The sequence below is a fragment of the Ailuropoda melanoleuca genome, chromosome 12 (assembly GCF_002007445.2).
Source record: "Ailuropoda melanoleuca isolate Jingjing chromosome 12, ASM200744v2, whole genome shotgun sequence".
In the NCBI taxonomy this organism is placed as follows: Eukaryota; Metazoa; Chordata; class Mammalia; order Carnivora; family Ursidae; genus Ailuropoda; species Ailuropoda melanoleuca.
Genome location: NC_048229.1, coordinates 10,448,632 through 10,466,031, shown reverse-complemented (window position 1 = coordinate 10,466,031; position 17,400 = coordinate 10,448,632). Strand labels below are relative to the sequence as shown.

Sequence of the window (17,400 nt, the reverse complement as noted above, 5' to 3'; positions counted from 1 at the left end):
CTTCCGGCTGGCCCCGCACCAGGGCCACGCATAGCCCAGTGGCCAAAGACCACCTTTGACGTGTCCCCGAGCCACGCACTAATGCTGCGGGCGGCCTCCAGGATGGGGCACCCCCAGTGGCTCCTGCATCGGTCCAGGGCTGCTGTTGCTGCCCCCATTTTAAAGAAGTAAGCTGCCTGCATCCGTTAGCATCCAGTGACAGCGTCCATCACCGAGCTGCAAGATGGGCCAGCCTTCGCTGCGCGCCAGGCGCTGCTGGAAAGACCTAGTACGTTTGCCCTCCTGGAGCCCCAGGCCCCGTCCGAGCGGGGCACCATTGTGTAAGTGCGGGGACGGAGCACAGAGACGTGAGGCTCTGGCCCCAGGAGGCCCAGCCCGGAGCAGCGGCCTCTGGTCCTGGCAGCCTGGCCCCAGCCTCCCCCGCTGCCAGCGCCTGCACCTCTCAGGGCCCTTCCAGAATTCCCTTGTCCGCCACTCTGCTCGGCCTTGCTCGGCGTGCTGCCTCTGGAACAAAACCCCATGAGGTGCTTTCTCTCGTCCCGCAGCCCCCCGCCCGGCCGCTCGCGCCTTTCTGTCTGCCTGTGCCTTGCATGCGGGGCGACAGCGCCAGCCAGGGCCGGGAGAGAGACGCGGGCTGGCATTCTGTCAAGGAATTAATTGAAAAATAAAATCATTAGATGGGAACTCCAGAAATGCAAAATGGTGGTTGGAGGGGGGCAGGACTGGGGGGTTGTTGGGGGACGGCTGAGTTTTTTGTCAAGGTAATTTCTCGGGCGTTGATGTTTGGTGACACCCGCGTGCTGTTTACCCTCGGGCGCAGCTGTGACGCTGGAAGAAAATGCACAGCTTGTTTGGTTTATTTATTTGACACCTTTTCTCTGGTTCTGCATTATGTTTGTTTGGTGAAAACCCACTGAGGCTTTTGATGTCGGGGAAGTGGGATTTCAGCAGCTGTTTTCGGCAAGCGGGGTGCTCCGCGCACAGGCAGGGCCGGCGGGCGCCGCTGGGTGTCGTGTGGTGGGAACTCGGGCCCGACGCTTCCCCTGGGTCGGGGGGGTGGATTGGGGGCCCGATCCGAGCCAGATGGCCCGGCCCACGAGCGCGGTCATGGCTCCCGAGTGCCGCGCCCTTAGCGTGCGGGGCTCCGTGCTCAGACTCGCGGGTGCTCCCGGCCGCCCCGGGGGACAGGTCCCGTTCTCAGCCCCCACGCACAGACGAGGAAGCCGAGACCCCAGCAGCTGAAGTGACTTGCCCCAGGTCACTGAGCCATTAGGCCTGGAGCAGGGACCTCAGGTTGTGTGACATGCAAGCCCATGGGGTTAGCCAGTCGCTGACCTTCCTATGCCCTTCGCCCCACAGGGGTCCGTGGATCCGTTTTCCAGCCTGGGGTGGGGAAGCAGTACCGCGCCTCCCTTGGCCTTTACAAACCCAATCCTGTCATTATTTACCTGATAGCAGTTCGTTGATCACCTACTATGTACTGGCCGTCCTGTGACGGGCCCTGTCCTTTTGGCACCTGCAGGCCTCATGGCAAAGCGAGACGTTAAGTCAGCACCCGAGACGGGAGTCAGAGCAACAGACATGGTCTCTCCGCCATCGACTGGGGTCCGCCACGTGCCGGTCACTGCTCTTTTTCCCCCATGAATTCCCCCCACACCCCCAGGAGGTGTTGGTAGTGCCCCCACGTTACAGGCAAGGAGACCGAGGCAGTGAGAGGCTGGTCTTCGGTGGGGCGGAGGGCCCGAGCCTGCGTCCCCGAGTGTGTGTGCCAAGTGTTGACACGTGGGCTGCCCAGGGAGGCTCTCACTGGAAGGATGAGCCCGCCCTGCTCCAGGCAGAAGGGAAGACTTGCCTGTGGACCTGCGGGTCGGCGGTGGTGGCCACGGAGAAGGGCAAGGGTGGAGCAACTGCCCTGTCCGCCCCCCTGATCTTATGCATGAGGGAGTGAACCTCACGGGGTACGTGCCCCCCGCCTGAGGACACGCAGCTGGGGTAGTGCCCAAGCCAGTGTGTGTGACGCTAAGGCCAGATGCGGTGGCCGCATGCCTGTCTCAGGGTCTCAGGCTCCCGTGCCACCGTGGCCATGCCCCCCGCCCCGAGTCAGGGCCCCAGGAGACGCCGCAGGGCACAACCCAGACAGCACGTGTGGACTGCAAACGGGACAACTGAGGCAGAACCCAGGGGCTGACGTGTGGTAGTTGGGAGCCTTGGGGGTGCGCATCGCCCTGCACCTCCATCTCTCCAGCTGTGAAGTGGGGGTGATGACACCCCCTCCTGCAGAGGGGTTCCTGAGATTCAGCCGAGGCGCTGCCTGTGTGTGTCCTTCTGCCGGCTGCGTCCCCCTCCCTCTTGGCCTCGGTTTCCCCAGCCAGATGACCCCTCGGCTGCCCATCAGCCCTGCCCCTGTCGGTTGTACCAGAATAGCCTGTCACCTGTCCGTTGCCCCAGGGCCTCCTGCAGGCCTGGCCCCGCTGCCTGTTCCAGGAGGGGGAGCTGAGGCTCAGAGGGGTGAAGGTCCCAGTGCCGCCGGGAGGGGAAACATACGACTGGAACCCAGCTCTGGGTGGCACGGGTTCTCTCATTCTGCTGCGGCTGTGTCACGGGGATGTTTGGCTCTTAAACGATTGTCAAATGGCCACAGAGAAAGAGAGCGTCTGGTACCCAGTGACTCGAAGGCGGGAAGGCAGCCGAGGGAAGGGCTTGCATTCCAGGCCCAGGCGTGGAAGAACTGGGTCACAAGTCTGTGAGACAGCGAGGTCCGCTCCCAAGCCAGCTGAGCATGGCTGACGCCCGTGGGCCTCGGGGCCAAGGTTGGGAGGTGCCCCCTGGTTCAGAGGGTGGGAGATGCCGTGAAGCCGTGAGCACAGCCACCTGCCAGTAGTGAGACCAGCACAGTGGGGTAAGAGGGCCGGATCCAGGAGTCAGCTGGGTTCTGCCACATTTACATTGTCACCTCTTCCAGGAAGCTGCCCTGATAGCCCACGTGGAGCAGGTGCCTCCCCATCACGGCACTAATCCTGCCTGGGTTGTGGTTGTCTGGCTTCTTCTCCATGTCCCTCACGGGCCCAGGAGCGCTCTCGATGGGCCTGTCCCGTTCCCTCCCAGGCCCGGCCCAGAGCGGGCACTGCCCGGTCTCTGCTGCGAGTGGCGGAAACGTGAACGAAGGTGGTTAAAGACCGCTTTGGTCCGGTGCCTCTTCTGTGTGTCCTTCAGCCACCCGAACTCCTCAACCCCGTCTGTCCCTGCCACCCGTCCACTGAGCCAACAAGCACTTCTGAGCAGCCGCTGTGCTGCGCGCTGTTCTGGGGCCTGGGGGTACGGGCCTTGACCGTGCAGACAGACACCCCTTCCCCCTGCAGCCGGCATCCCAGCGAGAGAGGCAGACAGTAAGCTGCGCCGTAAAACACGGGGTGAAGGCTGCGGAGGAGCACGGACAGGGAAGTAGGGCAGGGGCGCTGGGGGGCTTGTGCTTTTAAACAAGGAGATCAGGGAGACTTCCCTGACAAGGTGAGTCCCCCACGTGGTGCCCTGGGGAGCAGCGCTCCAGGCAGAGGAGATGGCAGGTGCAGAGGCCTGGAGCTGGGAGAAGTGGGGGCTGGCCACCAGGAAGGGACCCTGGGTGGCTGTCGCCGCATGCGTGCGTGGGGGGGGGGTGACCCGAAGTCCATGGAGGTGACAGTCCCCCCGGGTGGCTGGCAGCCGTCCCGACGGCTTCAGCTTTTCCCCAGGTGGGACCGCACCACGGAGGCTGAGACAAAGGAGCCACACATGCTGTTCCCCGGGTGCCGCTCGAGAGTGGGCTCTGGGAGGGAGGGCGGAGGAGGCTTCCCCGTCCTGCAGGCCAGAGATGCCTCAGACTCGGAGCGGGGGCTGCGGTGGAGGTGGGGGTGCTCGGGGTGCAGACTGGCTGAGAGCTTGAGCCCCAGGATGTGTAGGCAGACACCTGCTCCCTTGCTGGAGCCTCAGGGTGATGTCCGGCTGCGGGGACAACCAGACAAGCTCCGAAGGTCAAGCCCACAGCGCCACCGCCGCGGCTGTGCCGGCTGCCACCCGCCAGCTGCCACCCGCCAGCCCAGGAGCTCGTACCCCCGTTGTTAGTAACGAGGAGGGGGCATCCGTGACGGGCTCACAGGCCCTATTTTGCTGCTCTTCAATTTCCTGGCTCCCATTACCTGCCTACAAATTCAATTTCCAGAGGCCATTGTGCACCCCCAAAGCCTGGCGATCATAAGGAAACCAAAAGCGTCGCGGAGACAGTGAGGAAGGAGGGGCTGCTGCCCCCACCCCCGGCCCATCCTGCCCCCTCTCCCTTTCCGTGACTCACAGTGATGGCTGCAGCTGCCCAGCCTGCGGGCTCCTGAGCCAGGGGCAGCCGCACAGCTTCCCCAGCCTCTCTGGGTCCCCCTTCCCGCTCCATTCGTCTCTCCCCTCGCCGGACAGACAGCGAGCACCCACTAGGTGCCCGGCCCTGTGCGGGGGCGGGGGACACGGCAGTGAGCGGGACAGCTCAGTTCTCAAAGTGCCTGCTGTGATGTGGGCGGTAGAAAGTGCCACAAAGCAATGGGGGGTCGTCCGAGGAAGAGGCATGGAGCTGGGGCCCGAACACGGGGGATCTGGGTTCTGCAGGTGCAGAGGTCTCGCAGTGGGCGTGCAGCGCCCCGGCCTGGAGGGGCCAGCTCAAGTGATGCCACGAGAGGACTCCAGAGCCCCCTGTCCCTGCTTTGCAAAGCCATAGGAGCTTGAGACCGCCAGCGGTGGCACCTGTTCTAGAAGGCTCGCTCGGGCTGCTGTGTGAGACTAGACCCAGCCGTGTGGGGTGGCAGGAGCTGGGATTCGGGTGGAAGTGGTTGGATCAGGCAGGTAGCCGTGGAGAAGATGAGGCAGGGTCTGTGCCCTGGTGGCCTTGGGAGGAACAAGGTGAACACATGGTCTCAGAGAGGCCAAGTCACTAGTCCAGGGTCTTTTCTCCGAGAGGCCCAAGATTCTTGTCGGGGCCAGGGGCTGAGCTGGGCCCTGGAGAAACCCACGTGAGACACCTGCCCTTGGGAGCCCCCGGCCTAGTGCGGAGTCGGAGGCAAAAGATCACAGGGTGGTCTCTGTCCCCGGAGGACTTCACGGAGGAGGTGTTGTTTGAGGACGGGATTGGGACAGCCTGTCTGCAGCTGCCTCTGAACAAATCTGCATTCTCTGGGACTGAGGCTGACCGTTAGTGAGAGGTTAGACTAGGAGAGGGACTAACAGCAGGCCAGACCTGAGCCCAGCCTCATCTATCCTGGGAGGGCCAAGGGGACCAGCTCACCTTCTCCTGCCCAGCTCTGTCTCCCTGGCGTTCTCTAGCCAGCACCAGAGATGGGAGAGACATGGGGAGACTGGCTTTGGTGTTGCTTGGGTTTGAATCCTGCCTCCACCATTTCTAGCTGAGTAACCTTAGACCTCCCTGTCTGCGGCTCAGCTCCCTCCCCTGTAAGAGGCAATCATCATACGTGCCCGCAGGATTGGTGAGAGCAGTGGGGCTGTAGCGTGTAGTAGGTCCTCAGTAGTGTTTGGAGCCCAGGGGGACTGTGTATGCTGAGCCCCGCGTGCCTTCTGGTCACACTGTGTGTCCGCACCCCCTACCCCTCTCCTCACAGAGAACTCCTCTGCGTCCTTCAAAGTCCAAGTCAAATAGCCCCTCCTCCCCAGAGCTACCTCTGATTATTCTTCCCTCCATGCCTCCCCTGGCATCTCGGAGCATAATTTCACCCAGCATTTATTGAGCACCTGCTGTATCAGCCGCCTGCTGTACCATTAAGAGTCCGCAACCTCCAGGAAAGCCAGAGAAGCTTCTCCTTGTTTCCCCAGTGATTGCCCTCGCTTGACCCTTCCTCTCCGAAGGTGCTCCGCTCCCTGCAAGCCAGGCAGGGATCCGTCAACCTCTGAGCTGCCGGGAGAGGCCTTCCTCGCTCCCTTCCTAAACGGAGCTGTTTCTTCTGCGGCGGGGTGGGGAAGCCGGGGAGGGGGAGGCCGGCCAGGCCGGGGAGAGGCAGCCCAGGTGAGGCCGGAGTCTAACCATCCGCATTTCCCTCTCCTCTCGTGTTTTCTCTCCCCCCTTGGCTTCTGGTCCTCTGCGCCCCCTCCTCGGACCGGCTCTCCTCCCTCCCGGTGCCCTGTCTCCTCTCTCGCCTCCCTTCCCTCCATTTTGCTCGTCCCGGTCCCTCTCCCTTCCTGCCATTTCTCTCTTCCCGCCTCCCACCCCTCTCGGCTGTTCTTTCCTCCTCTCTTGCCATCTGGGCTCCCACAGAGCCCCCGAAGAAAAAGCGGTCTGTGGTGTTGGACGAGATCCTGGAGCAGCTGGAAGACAGTGAAAACGACAGTGAGGAGCAAACCCTTCAGCTGCGAGCTGGCGCCGAGAGGGTACGTGGCTCCAGGGCCCGGGGGACTGGGGACAGCCGCTCTGGCTTCTGCGCTCCTGCCATGGGGGCGGGGGGAAGGGTGGAAAGGGGGGGCATTACCATTTGGGGGGGCGGGGGGAGCACAGGTGCCCCCAACCCGGCCTGAGGTCAGAGGGACAGTGTCCCGGGTGACACGTTCCGGCAGCCCCCATGCATCCCCGGGGCCAGGGCGCGGGTGAGACGCAGCCACGTTAGGAAGTTTCTCGGGACCTGAAAGCCGCAAAAACAAATTGTGCCCCGCCAGTCCTGGCTGTCCACTGCTCCCAGATGGGGAGCCAGGGCCCCGCCTTGCTGCCCGGGAGAGCGGGGTGCAGAGGGCCTCGGGCTCGCTTCTGCATAGCTGCATGGTGTGGCGTCAAGGGTTGGGGGCCGCTCCCTGCAGTTGGGCTGTCGGGGCAGGAAGCCCCCACTCCAGCCCACACAGGCTGGGGACCCCAGCCCAGTTACCTAACCCCGCTGGGCCCAATGTGTGCCTCGCGAACGGGTCCCCAGCTCGTACAGTTTCGGTGAGAAAATCACGCCACGTTAATCCATGAACTTTACCCCAGCTGCAGTGGGAGACCAGCCCCAAAGCTTCTGTTCCCACCCCCCCCAGGGCTGCTAGCTGGAGTTCCCACCTGCGGCCATCTGCGGGAGCGCTCACGCCCGGGGACTTGGCCTCTGTCCTGACCCCAGGGCGGCGGAAGCCTCCGAGCCACCCAGGAAGCCCAGATGCCGGCCGGTTGAGCCTAAGATGCGTCTCTGATGGCGGATACCCCCTGCTCACGGGCGGAGGACTCTGTGAAATGCATCCCAGCCCCATCGGAAGGCATGGGGCGCCCGAGTGCACACACGTACTCCGGCCTGGAAATACAGCCTCCCCCAGCGGGGGGCCTGTGCCCCGCACACGCCAGGAAGCAGGCTGGTGGGGAGGAAAGAGCCGCTGCTCCTCTGACCTGGGTCTGAATCCAGCTTCGCCGTTCTCAGCTATGCAGCCTCAGACCAGTGAGGTCCCCTGTGACCCTCGGCTTCTCTTTCTGTCAAATGCGGGTGGTACTGTGCCTTCCCGGCGTTTGACTGCCTCATTCAATCCAAGTAAAGCCCAGAGGAGATGCCCGTCAGCACTTCTGTGTACTTCTGAATCTGGGACCGAGTCCGGGAACCTTCTGACTTGGCATAAAACTTGGTCTGTGCGTTTGGGAGGAAGGAGGTTCCAGTCTTCATCCGGTTTGCAGAGCGGCCTAGAACCCGGGCAAAGCCCCGCGGCGCCGATAGCCGTGTGAGGCCCAGCGCACTCCCCAGTTCCCGCGGGGTAGGTGCTTCCTGCCTGAGAAAGAGCAGAGGCAAAAGGCCCAACCCCAGAGCGGCTCGCTCCCCAGCTTCTGCAGTAGGGCTGTCCCACAGGCGTGGGCACTGCATGTACGTGGGGCTGCACGGCGGGGTCACTGTTAAGCCTCACCCAGGCCAGCCCCTCAAGTGCCCAGGGATCCCCCACCCCATTCCTCCCCACTGCCCGTCCTGTGCAGGGCACGGGGGTCTTTCTGGTTGAACACAGAGTCTGTATCCACATTGCCACACCGCCAGAGCCAGGCCAATGGTGGGGGCGTAGTCACCACGCTGGGGGGCATCAGACCCGTGGGCCTGGCACACAAGGGGCCTCATTGGCACCCACTTACCTGACTCGGACGACAGTACTGGAACGTTCCCAGGGCAGGATCCGCCAAGTCCTGCGGCGCAGTGTTGGGTGCCGAGCACAGGCTCTCCAGCCTGGGAGACCGGGTCCCCTTCCCTCCTTCCTGCCCCACCTGGCCTCTCTGCCCCCACCCCGGGGGCTGGCTGTCAGGATGGGGAACAGCCACATAAGCCAAGAGCAGTTGATTGACCTCCACTGGAGATCTCAGGGTGCCCCGTCACCCCCTTCATGCCACCGAGGACATCCATGGTGGATGCCACCCTCACCTCCCTTCCCTTAACCAAGGAGCATGGCTTTCTCCACAAGCAGCCAGAGGGATCCAGCTGGATCCGTGAACGGGATTATGGAGATCACAGCTTCAAACCCTTCAGCGTTCCCCACACACTTGCAATAAAGTCACACTCCTCACCCAGCACGTCCCTGCCTTATTTTGTGCTGGCCTGCCCCAGGGCCTTTGTACTTGCTCTTCCCTCTGCCTGGGACCCCCTTCCCTGACATCCTTCCTGACTTTTTTTTTTATCTCCCCTTTGAGATCTTAGTTTAAATTCTCCTTCCTCACTCAGAGAGTCCCTGACCACTTTATCAGGAGTAGCTGCACTCGGCTCCTCTCCCGTGCCCAGACCTGCACCCACACCCCGTTCCTTTCCGTCACGGCACTTAGTGCAGGGAGCCCTGTCCCTGCTCCTTTGAAAATGGCTGCTGCCTCCAATGGCCAGGAAGTCCTTCCACCATTGTAGTTCTGGATAGAGCCGCCACGGTCGTGATGATTCTGGAAGGAGATAAAGCACGGCTAGGTCATGGTCAGGTGAAGCTAGGTAAAGTACGCCCGGCGCAGAGGAGGGACACCGCCTCTCCTCCTTGGAGGAAGGGGGGCCGCCTGGAAGCACTTGGGGAGAAACGCATCCATCCAGCGTGTGCGGGGTGACCTGCGGGGGCCCAGGCAGCCGGGAGATAGTCACTGTTGTCACCAGACGCAGGGCACCGGGGAGCTCGTGGGGAGGAGTTAGAAGTGACAATAGGGGAGCCCGGGTGGCTCGGTCAGTTAAGCGTGCTTCTCCCTCTGCCCCCCCCCCCCGCTAGTGCTCACTTGTGCACGGGCGCTCTCTGGCTCTCTCGCTCTCGCTCTCTCTCTCCAGCAAAAATAAAGTCTTTAAAAAAAGAAGTGACAGTGGGACATCAGTCGATCTAGGAAAGAACTGCAAGGAATAAAACGGGGGGCGCACTGCAGGAGGGGCGCAGCCCTGGGGCTAAGTGGCCCTCCACACGCACGTGTAGACCCCTCCGATTCTCAGTAGGGTCTGTGGCCCCCGGGTGGTCAGGGGGAGCTGGGACCAGGGCCATGCTGGCAGCGGGACTGGCCGGCGGGGGACGGCAGGGTCAGAGGGGGCACCCGAGCTGACGAGGCTGTGAGGCCGGCCGTTTGCAGAGGCCGGAGCTGGAACCCCGCCCCGGGATTCTGGTAACACTGCTGCCTCCCCGAGACCCTCCCACTGGGGGGTGTTGTCACCCCCTGGCCTCCGGCTCTGCCCAGAATCCCCTCTGGGAAGTGCCCGATGGGCACAGCGAGGAGATGGGGGAGCTGGGGGGCCTGCTGCAGGAGGAGGCCCGGACGCAAGCAGGGGTGAGAGGCCGGGAGTGCGGTTGGTCTGTGCACACAGGGCTCCAGAAGGCTGGGCCAACAGAGACCCCCAGGGAGCTGCAGAAGCTTGACTGTCTATGGGGGCAGCCACGGGCGTGAGGCCCCAAGGAACCCTGAAGGGTGGGATGGAGTGTTCAAACATGGGCTGGGCTCGGGGAAGGAGGAGAGGCCACCGAGGCCCCTGGGACTGGCCAGGGGAGGGTGCTATACAGACAGCCGTGGACGGGGGATGAAACGGGGTCTCATAGGGCTCAGTGAGAGTGGGGTGCACTGCAGCGGGAGGGGTGGCCGTAAGGGGAGCAGAACCCACAGGCCCTGGTTCCAGGAAGGCCTGGAGTGGGGTCGCAGCTGCACCACCCGCTACTTGTGCGACCCGCGCCCAGGGTCTCAGTGTCTCCTGCCTCAATTTCTGTATCTTTAAAATGGGTACAAGAATTTTGGCCCGGTAGGATTTCTTTGAAGATCAAATAAAAGGTCATGGGTGGGAGGCATTTAGCAGACTGTCGCATGCCTAGAACACTAAATCGTGGTTGTCACGATCGTTCCTGTTGTTGAACAGAGGAAAACGTGGGGCATTACATCCTCAGATGCCCCAGGAAGTCAGAGCCCAGGGTGCACACAGCAGGCCTGCCGGGCCCACGTCAGAGGCACGGGGCAGGATGGGGAGTCCCTGCATCCAGGAAGGTGGCCTGGAGAGGGTGCCCTCTGCCCACAAGCCCCAACGCAGGCCGAGTGGGCCCATCGTTCACCCGGTCATTCCCTGCACAAAGCCAGACCAGAGGTGAGCCCACGGTTGCCAGGGAGCGTGTCTGGGAAACATGTGAGGCCTTCCCCAGGCCCTGGGATTGCTGGGACTCTTCCTAACACTGCGAGCTTGGAGGTCACCCACAGCCAGGGATGTCATTGTCACAGTAGAATCGTCTGTTCTAAGAGCCAGGCTCTGGCCTCTGGGTCAGCGCTTCTAGGCCAGTCCGCAGACTTAGCAGTGTAAGGAGGGGTTCTTGTCAGCGCCCAGCCGGCAAAGGACCCTGGCCATGGGGCTGTCCCGTGTCCCAGGGTGTGTAGGGAAGGCCCAGGTCCCAGCCTCGAGGTCCGCCTCTCCCCCAGGAAACTCGAGCTGGCGTCTTGGGCCGCTTTGCACACTGGTCAGGGGCTGGCATGACCAGAGTGAGCCCAGCTTCCCATGGAAGCACCCTGACCCTGGGAGGCCGCTGGGCAGCTTGCGGCCTCTCAGAAAGGAGCAGTGGAGCGGGGAGCAGCCACCATCACGCCACACGGAGCAGGAAGGGGCATCCGCCAGAGGCCGAGGCTGCCTGGGCCCGGCCTCAAACCAGCGCCTTGGCCTCAGCCCGAGTGTTCATTCATCACACACTTAGTAGGGCGCCAGGATTTCAAGGCCAGAAACTAGATCCCCACGAGGGTCTGTGTCCTGGGCTTGAAGACCCATGGGTCCGGCAGAAGACGATTTCCAGCGGCCCTCGCCCGCCTGTTTTCCCTCCTTCTCTTTTACTGCCTGCTCGGCTTTTTGTGTCTTTTGTGGCCGGCCGGCTCCCAGCGCCCGTCTGTGCTCTGCAGCGTCGAGGAAAGGATTAGCGCAAGCCGAGCTCGCAGGCTTTGGTGAACAGAGCCGAGTTTGGTTTCAACATCTAATTCAATTTGTTCTGCCGAGATTGAAATATGAAATGGTTGCCAGTCAAACGTTCAAAGGACGGGGAAGGGAGAGTGAACGCCTGCTGAAATTTAAATTTTAATGAAAATGACTTTAACCCTTTGGTGCACGCACCTGGCAGAAATAGAGCGATTCTCCCCTCCTGCGGAGGAGCCTCTGCTGGGGTCCCCCACCGTCCCCGCTTCTCTTTTCCCTAAGACTATGTAGCGCTTTTTTTTTCTTCTTTCAGAGCTGTCGTTAGTAAAAGATTAGCTGAGTACTTGCTTCATGAGACACTCCCATATTCACCCCAGCCGCTGAAATGGGCACCTTCCCAGCAATGACCCGTGCAAGCCCAGGCCCCCGATGCAACCTTGGGCCACACCCGAACTCCTGCCCGGCACCTGTCACAGGTGTGAATGTGTCTCGGTTTCCTGTCTGAGCCCCCCCCCACACCGGAGCATAAGCCCTGGGGGGGCAGGAGCCATGGTCAGTGCACACCGCATCCCCTGCCTGGCGGTATCGGATGGGCTGAACGCACCCCACTTCGACCTCCCAGGAGCTATGGGAGGTGGGTTTATGGGATGTGTAGAAACGGAGGCAGGCAGCATCCCCCAGATAACACTACACAGAGGCCTGGCTCGGGGACTCGTGCCCAGCTTCCTGTCGCCAGAACCCCGAGTTCCCAACCTGGCGATCCCCTGCTTCTCCAGGGTGAGCGAGAGCCTGGCCCTGAGCGGGATGGTTGACCACACTCTCCTCTCCTCGCCCCTGCGCACTGGGCTGCGCCACTGTCTCCGTGTTACAGGCAAGTTTGGGGCTCAGGAGGGAAGGCTTCGCATGTGCTGGGTCTGGATCCCTAACTCAGGGCAACTTGAACAAAAGGCACCCTGTCTTTTTGTCCCCTGATTAGACTTTTCCTGTTCGGGACCTACTTGCCACGAACCGCTGATGGGCTTTTCCGGATGGCGGTGGTGTTTAATGTCATCAAATGCCATCAACCCCGGGTGCGTGCTGTGGCTCACGATGGCTGTGGCCAGCGCCAGGCATTGCCCTGCCATCCTGGGGCTCCAGGGCAGAGGGTGAGGTGATGGGGCAGCCCCAACACTCCCTCAAGGACCGTCGGCTCCTGAGGGCAGAGCCCTTGGCTTCGTCCTCGGGACCTCACAGAGCCGCGGAGCCAAAATGGTTTGAACCTAAAACACCTTGTTGTGTGTGTCCAGCATGTTTGTGGGGCCTGCTGCGCATGAGGCTGGGCCGTGGGAACTAGGGAGCAGGAGTGAACTCAGCGGACAACACTGAGGCTGTCGCGTGTACGGGGTTTCCAGGGGGGCCAAGGGAGGGTGGCATGTGAGCAGACCCCGGAGAGGGGAGAGAGCAGCGACATGAGTGCAGAGGCCACTGCAGCCATCTAGGGGCCGGGGGTGACGCCGCCCCTGGAAGTGACAGGCAGCCAGGTCCTAGACGTGTGGAAGGTGGAGCCCATGGGACGGACGGAGTTCCAGCTCTAAGGTGTGCACGGCCAAGGTGGACCCCATGGTTTGGAGCCTGTGCAATGGGGGGAAGCGAGCGTGTGCTGGAGCTGGCACGGGGGGTGCCAGGAGTTGGGGTGTAAATGTGCATTATGTTCGAGATGACCATAGCCGTCAGGAGGAGACGAAGTTCAAGTTCACTAGAGAGGGCCGGACCAAAGGCATAATGGGAAATCATCTGCTTTTCTTTAAGAAACCTAAGAAGCAGGGGCGCCTGCGTGGCTCAGTCGGTGAAGCGTCTGCCTTCGGCTCAGCTCATGATCCCGGGGTTCTGGGATCGAGCCCCATGTCAGCTCCCTGCTCTGCTTCTCCCTCTCCCTCGGCCCCTCCGCCCCGCTCGTGCTTGGGCTCCCTCTCTCTCTCTGTCTCTCTTTCTGTCAAATAAATCAATACAATGCCTAAAAAAAAAAATCAGAAATCTAAGAAGCAATGTGGGGGACTCACAGCGCCGTGTAGACAGAGCCAGTAACTCCGAGCTCCAAGTTCAGAACTCAAGTTCATTTTTAAGCCGTCCCTAGACAGTGCCAAGCTCTCTTGGCCACAGGCACCCCTTTTCCAAACAAGTTTTATGCAGAACCCCAACATAGAAAACAGACCTGCTCTGTTCAAAATCAGGGTGTGAGGCCTGGCCCCCACATACTCATCCTCTCCGTCAGCACCCCGGGGTTTGAAGACCTGGGGTAACGTGTAAACCTGGCTCAGAGCATGATTTGCGGGTTCCAGTGGTCGCGAGAAGATTTTAGGCAGCCCGGGGGAAAGCTTTCAAGGTATGAGCATATTTCCACGTGTGTGTTGCAAATAGAGCTCGTCAAGCCCACACTGTTACAAACTCTGAGGAAGACGTAGAAAGCAGCGTGGCCGAGTAAAGGAAATCATTAGACTGCGAATATAGTCAAACGGAAGTGGTAAGAAGAGCCATGAATGGTCTAAACCAGGGGTTGGCCGACCACGGCCCGGGGGCCAGATCCCACCGCGGCCTGTTTGTGTAAAGTTTTATTGGCACGCGGCTGCGCCCACTGGGGTACATATGGGCCGTGCTGGGTTCCTGCAGCTGCAGCAGGGTTGAATGATGGCAACAGGGACTGTATCGCCTACCAGGCCTGTAATATTCACCATCTGACCTTGACATCAAGTTTTCGGAGTCCCGATCTAAAGCAAGCCCCTGTAATTCCACAGCACAGAGAGCGAGACCCAGACAGGGCCAGTGGCTCCTCCCAGGTCACACCATACAGAACTCCCCATTCGGGGCACAGACAGGAGCCAGGCTCTCTGGGTTCAAACCCTGGCCCTGCCCCTTACCTGCAGCGTGACCTTGAGCCGGCTCCTTGACCTCTCTGTGCTTCAGTGGCCTCCACTATGAACTGAGAGCAACAGCAGTACCAACTCCCTGGAGTCCTAAGGATTAAATGAGGCCCGAGACCAGTGCCCGCCACTGGGTGAACACCGTACAAGCCATCGCTGCTGTTACCCCATCCCCCCTGATGTAAAGGGGTGTCCCCATGTCTGCCCCATCACCCGACACCCAGGAGACCGAGTGCTTCCACACAAGACCCGAGCCCAGGGCCTCCTAGCTGAGCAGCCAAATAAAAGGGGCCCTGCGATCTAATTAGAGCATCGCCAGAAGCCAGGGCTGAGTCCCCTCCAGCTTCCTTAATAAACCCCACTTCCCCTTAATTGCAGCTTTCATGAAAACGATCCACTGGGGCCTCGGCGCCCCATCCTTGGGCTCAGGCCAGCAGCAAACATTTTTCTGTTTTGCAGATTTCCAGGTAGCAGCTGCTCCCGCCTTCCCTGGGAACTGCCAGGAGCCCTCCCCTCCCTGGTCCCCCGGAAGATTTCCAGGCGATCCTATCGCCGCCACCTCATAGGTCCCCGTGTCACCCTGCAGTGGACAAAGCACTTGAAGTCGCAAACTCAGTGGCGTCGCGGCGGAGTCCCAGGGCAGAGACTGTCACTCCCAGTGCACAAGTGGAAACTGAGGCTTAGAGAAGTGAAGTGGTCCCTATTCCAGGAGGGTGCCAGGCGAAGGCAGGTGTGTGCCGTGGCCACTGCAGCGCGGTCGGAGACTTCCTCTCATTCCCCTGGGTGCTGTGGAAGAAGGACAAGCTGAATACATGGGGGCCACGGGCGCCGGAGCAGCGCATGAATGCAGCCCGGGCTGGCCGCTCGCACAGGAGCTGGGGATGTGGCTTAGGTCCCCAGCCCTCAAGCCCCCCTCCAGCTTTTCTCCAGCTTTTCTCGGGTGCTATTCTCAGGTCGTAAGCACCTCAGTTGGGAGCTGTGGGATAAATTTGGGGGATGCTGAGATGCAGGCCGGCTTCATCCATGCTCCAAAAACAGCCAGCTCTGAAGCCAGGGCGCCAGCCGGCTGTGTCGGCCTCGTAGAGACGGGGCAATGGTGTGAGAGTGGTCCCGCTGCTGTGACAGACCGGACTAGCAGTGGTCTAAGCAAGATGAAGGCTGATTTGTCCCTCTCGTGACGGCGAGCAGGGCAGTAGGCACGGTAGGCTAGCATGCTGGGGACCCGACTCCCTGCTCTGCCAGGAACAGGCAGCAGGTCCAAGGGACAAGGAGAGGCCTGCTCTGCCCTTCAGGGACACAGCCTGGACAGTCTCCCATGGCTTCTGGCCAGAAGAGAGTCACGTGGCTGAAACTACGTGGGAGAAAGGCTGAGAAGTCATCCTGGGCTGCCGTGTGTGTGCCCCACGGAAGAATGAGGCCCTCGTGCTTCAGGAGGCAAGAGAGTGAGGGTGGGGACAGCCTGTGGCACTGATGTCATCAGGCTGCTGTTTGGGCTCTTCCTGGGGCGTTTTCCACCTGATTTCCACCCTCGGAGCTGACTTGAGTACTTAACCCCACAGGAGCACACTTCAAAGCTCCAAACTGGGCCTCCATGGATTCTTAACCCAAGAAAAGTTGAAAGCCTACTATCTTAGACCCGATGAAAAGCCCCAGAGACATGTCCACATGAAGACGTGTTCGCTGCTGCCCCACTGGCCACAGTCAGCCACATGGCAGAGCCCGCAGTCGTGGAGAGAGGGGACTGCCAAGGGGCAGAGGTCGGGGGGGCAGTCAGGGCTTGGATGCAGCCCCTCCCCCACACACCTCTTAACCGTGCCTTGCATCCACCCTCTCCCTGGATTCCATCTGTTGCGTAGATTAACAGGATGGCCTCCCTCTCCCTTGTCCCCCAGCCTTTCCCCCTGGCCACCTCCTGCTCGGCTGTCGCCACCAGCCACCCCAGACTCGGGTGCTCCCCTGGCTTGTCACCGCTCCGGCACTGCCCACGAGTGCAAGCCCTTTGAAGGCAGAGCGCCGGCCTTGTGCCCTACCCACCAGGGGAGGCCGCCACTGAGTATTCGCAGGAATCCAGGTCGTCCCTGCTCTGGCCTCTTGAGAAACAGGACAGAGAGTCTTCGTAGCCAAAACCAGGGAAACCTTACCAGGCAGGTGAGCCCAACCTCCCCAATTGCCTTCTCACTTCCTGCCACTTAGGGCCCTAGAAGGTGCTCACCAAGCCCCGGGTGTGAGCGGACCATCGAGTTAATTCCCTCCTGCAGGAGTTTCTGTGTCTTTGTCTTCCCTGCACACTGTGGTCTGTCGTGGATCACCACTGCTAGGCAGGGCCCCGAACTGCCCAGGGGCCACCAGCAGATGCCCGCCAGCAAAGCAGCCTCCCCCTAGTCATCCTCAAAGCCAGCGGGCCCCTCCCCTCCCTGCCAGGGCGCCCCGCGGCGGGCCTGTGTTCCCTGGCTTGGCCTGCTCAGCCTGGCCTGGAAAGAGTTCTCAGCCTTCCTTCACAAGATGGCCCAAGGGCCCCGATCTGGCCCATTGTGGCCCCCAAGACGGAGGTCTGTGCGAACCCCATGTTCTCTGGGAAATGCTGGGGAGTTAGCCTCGTCTCTCTGTGTTCAGGCTCCTCTGCCGTCCCCGGGCTTCCTGCCCTGGCTCTGCAGCCCCACGTCAGGGACGACGGCGCTTCCCTGCCTCTCCGCCCAGCCGGTACGGCTGCGGTGCTGGGGGCGCTGCTGAAAAGCAGGTCCCCCTTGGTCCTGCTCAGAGGAGCCCAAGCTAGGAGTTTCTAGTGCCCAAAAAGCAGTCCCAGCTCGGGGCTCTGTCCGCTGCTCTGCCAGGTGGTGATGTCCGAGGAACACTGGACGCATCCATCCGATCTGCCACCACTCTGCGAAGCAGTTTGCAGAATGAGGGAGGAGGAGTGCTGCCGGCATTCTTACTTTCTCTGAGTTGACCGTCAAGTATTTACTTTGACCGTGTCTTGCCTGGGAGCCTTTAGCCACTGGACCCTCCGGATGACAGTACTTCCCAGAAACCCAAGCCCTTGGGGGTGAGAGGTCAAGGGCCCAGAAGCACAGGCTTGAGAATCAACCAGCCTAGATTCTGCTTCCCAGGTCTCGAATCTCTGCACATGCTTCCTCTGAAAATAGGAGAAAAGACCATCCCTTCCCGGGGGCTTCCAA

The 17,400-nt window shown here is 61.3% G+C and overlaps 1 protein-coding gene across 1 annotated transcript in view; it reads left to right on the top strand.

The window, feature by feature from the left end:
* The window catches only part of RBM19 (RNA binding motif protein 19), a 146,183-nt gene that overhangs the window by 121,396 nt on the left and 7,387 nt on the right, over positions 1-17,400 (top strand). The window contains exon 24 of the mRNA XM_034637974.1: positions 6,281-6,393. Coding sequence (XP_034493865.1) covers positions 6,281-6,393 — 113 coding nt within the window. The remainder of the gene's footprint in view (positions 1-6,280; positions 6,394-17,400) is intronic.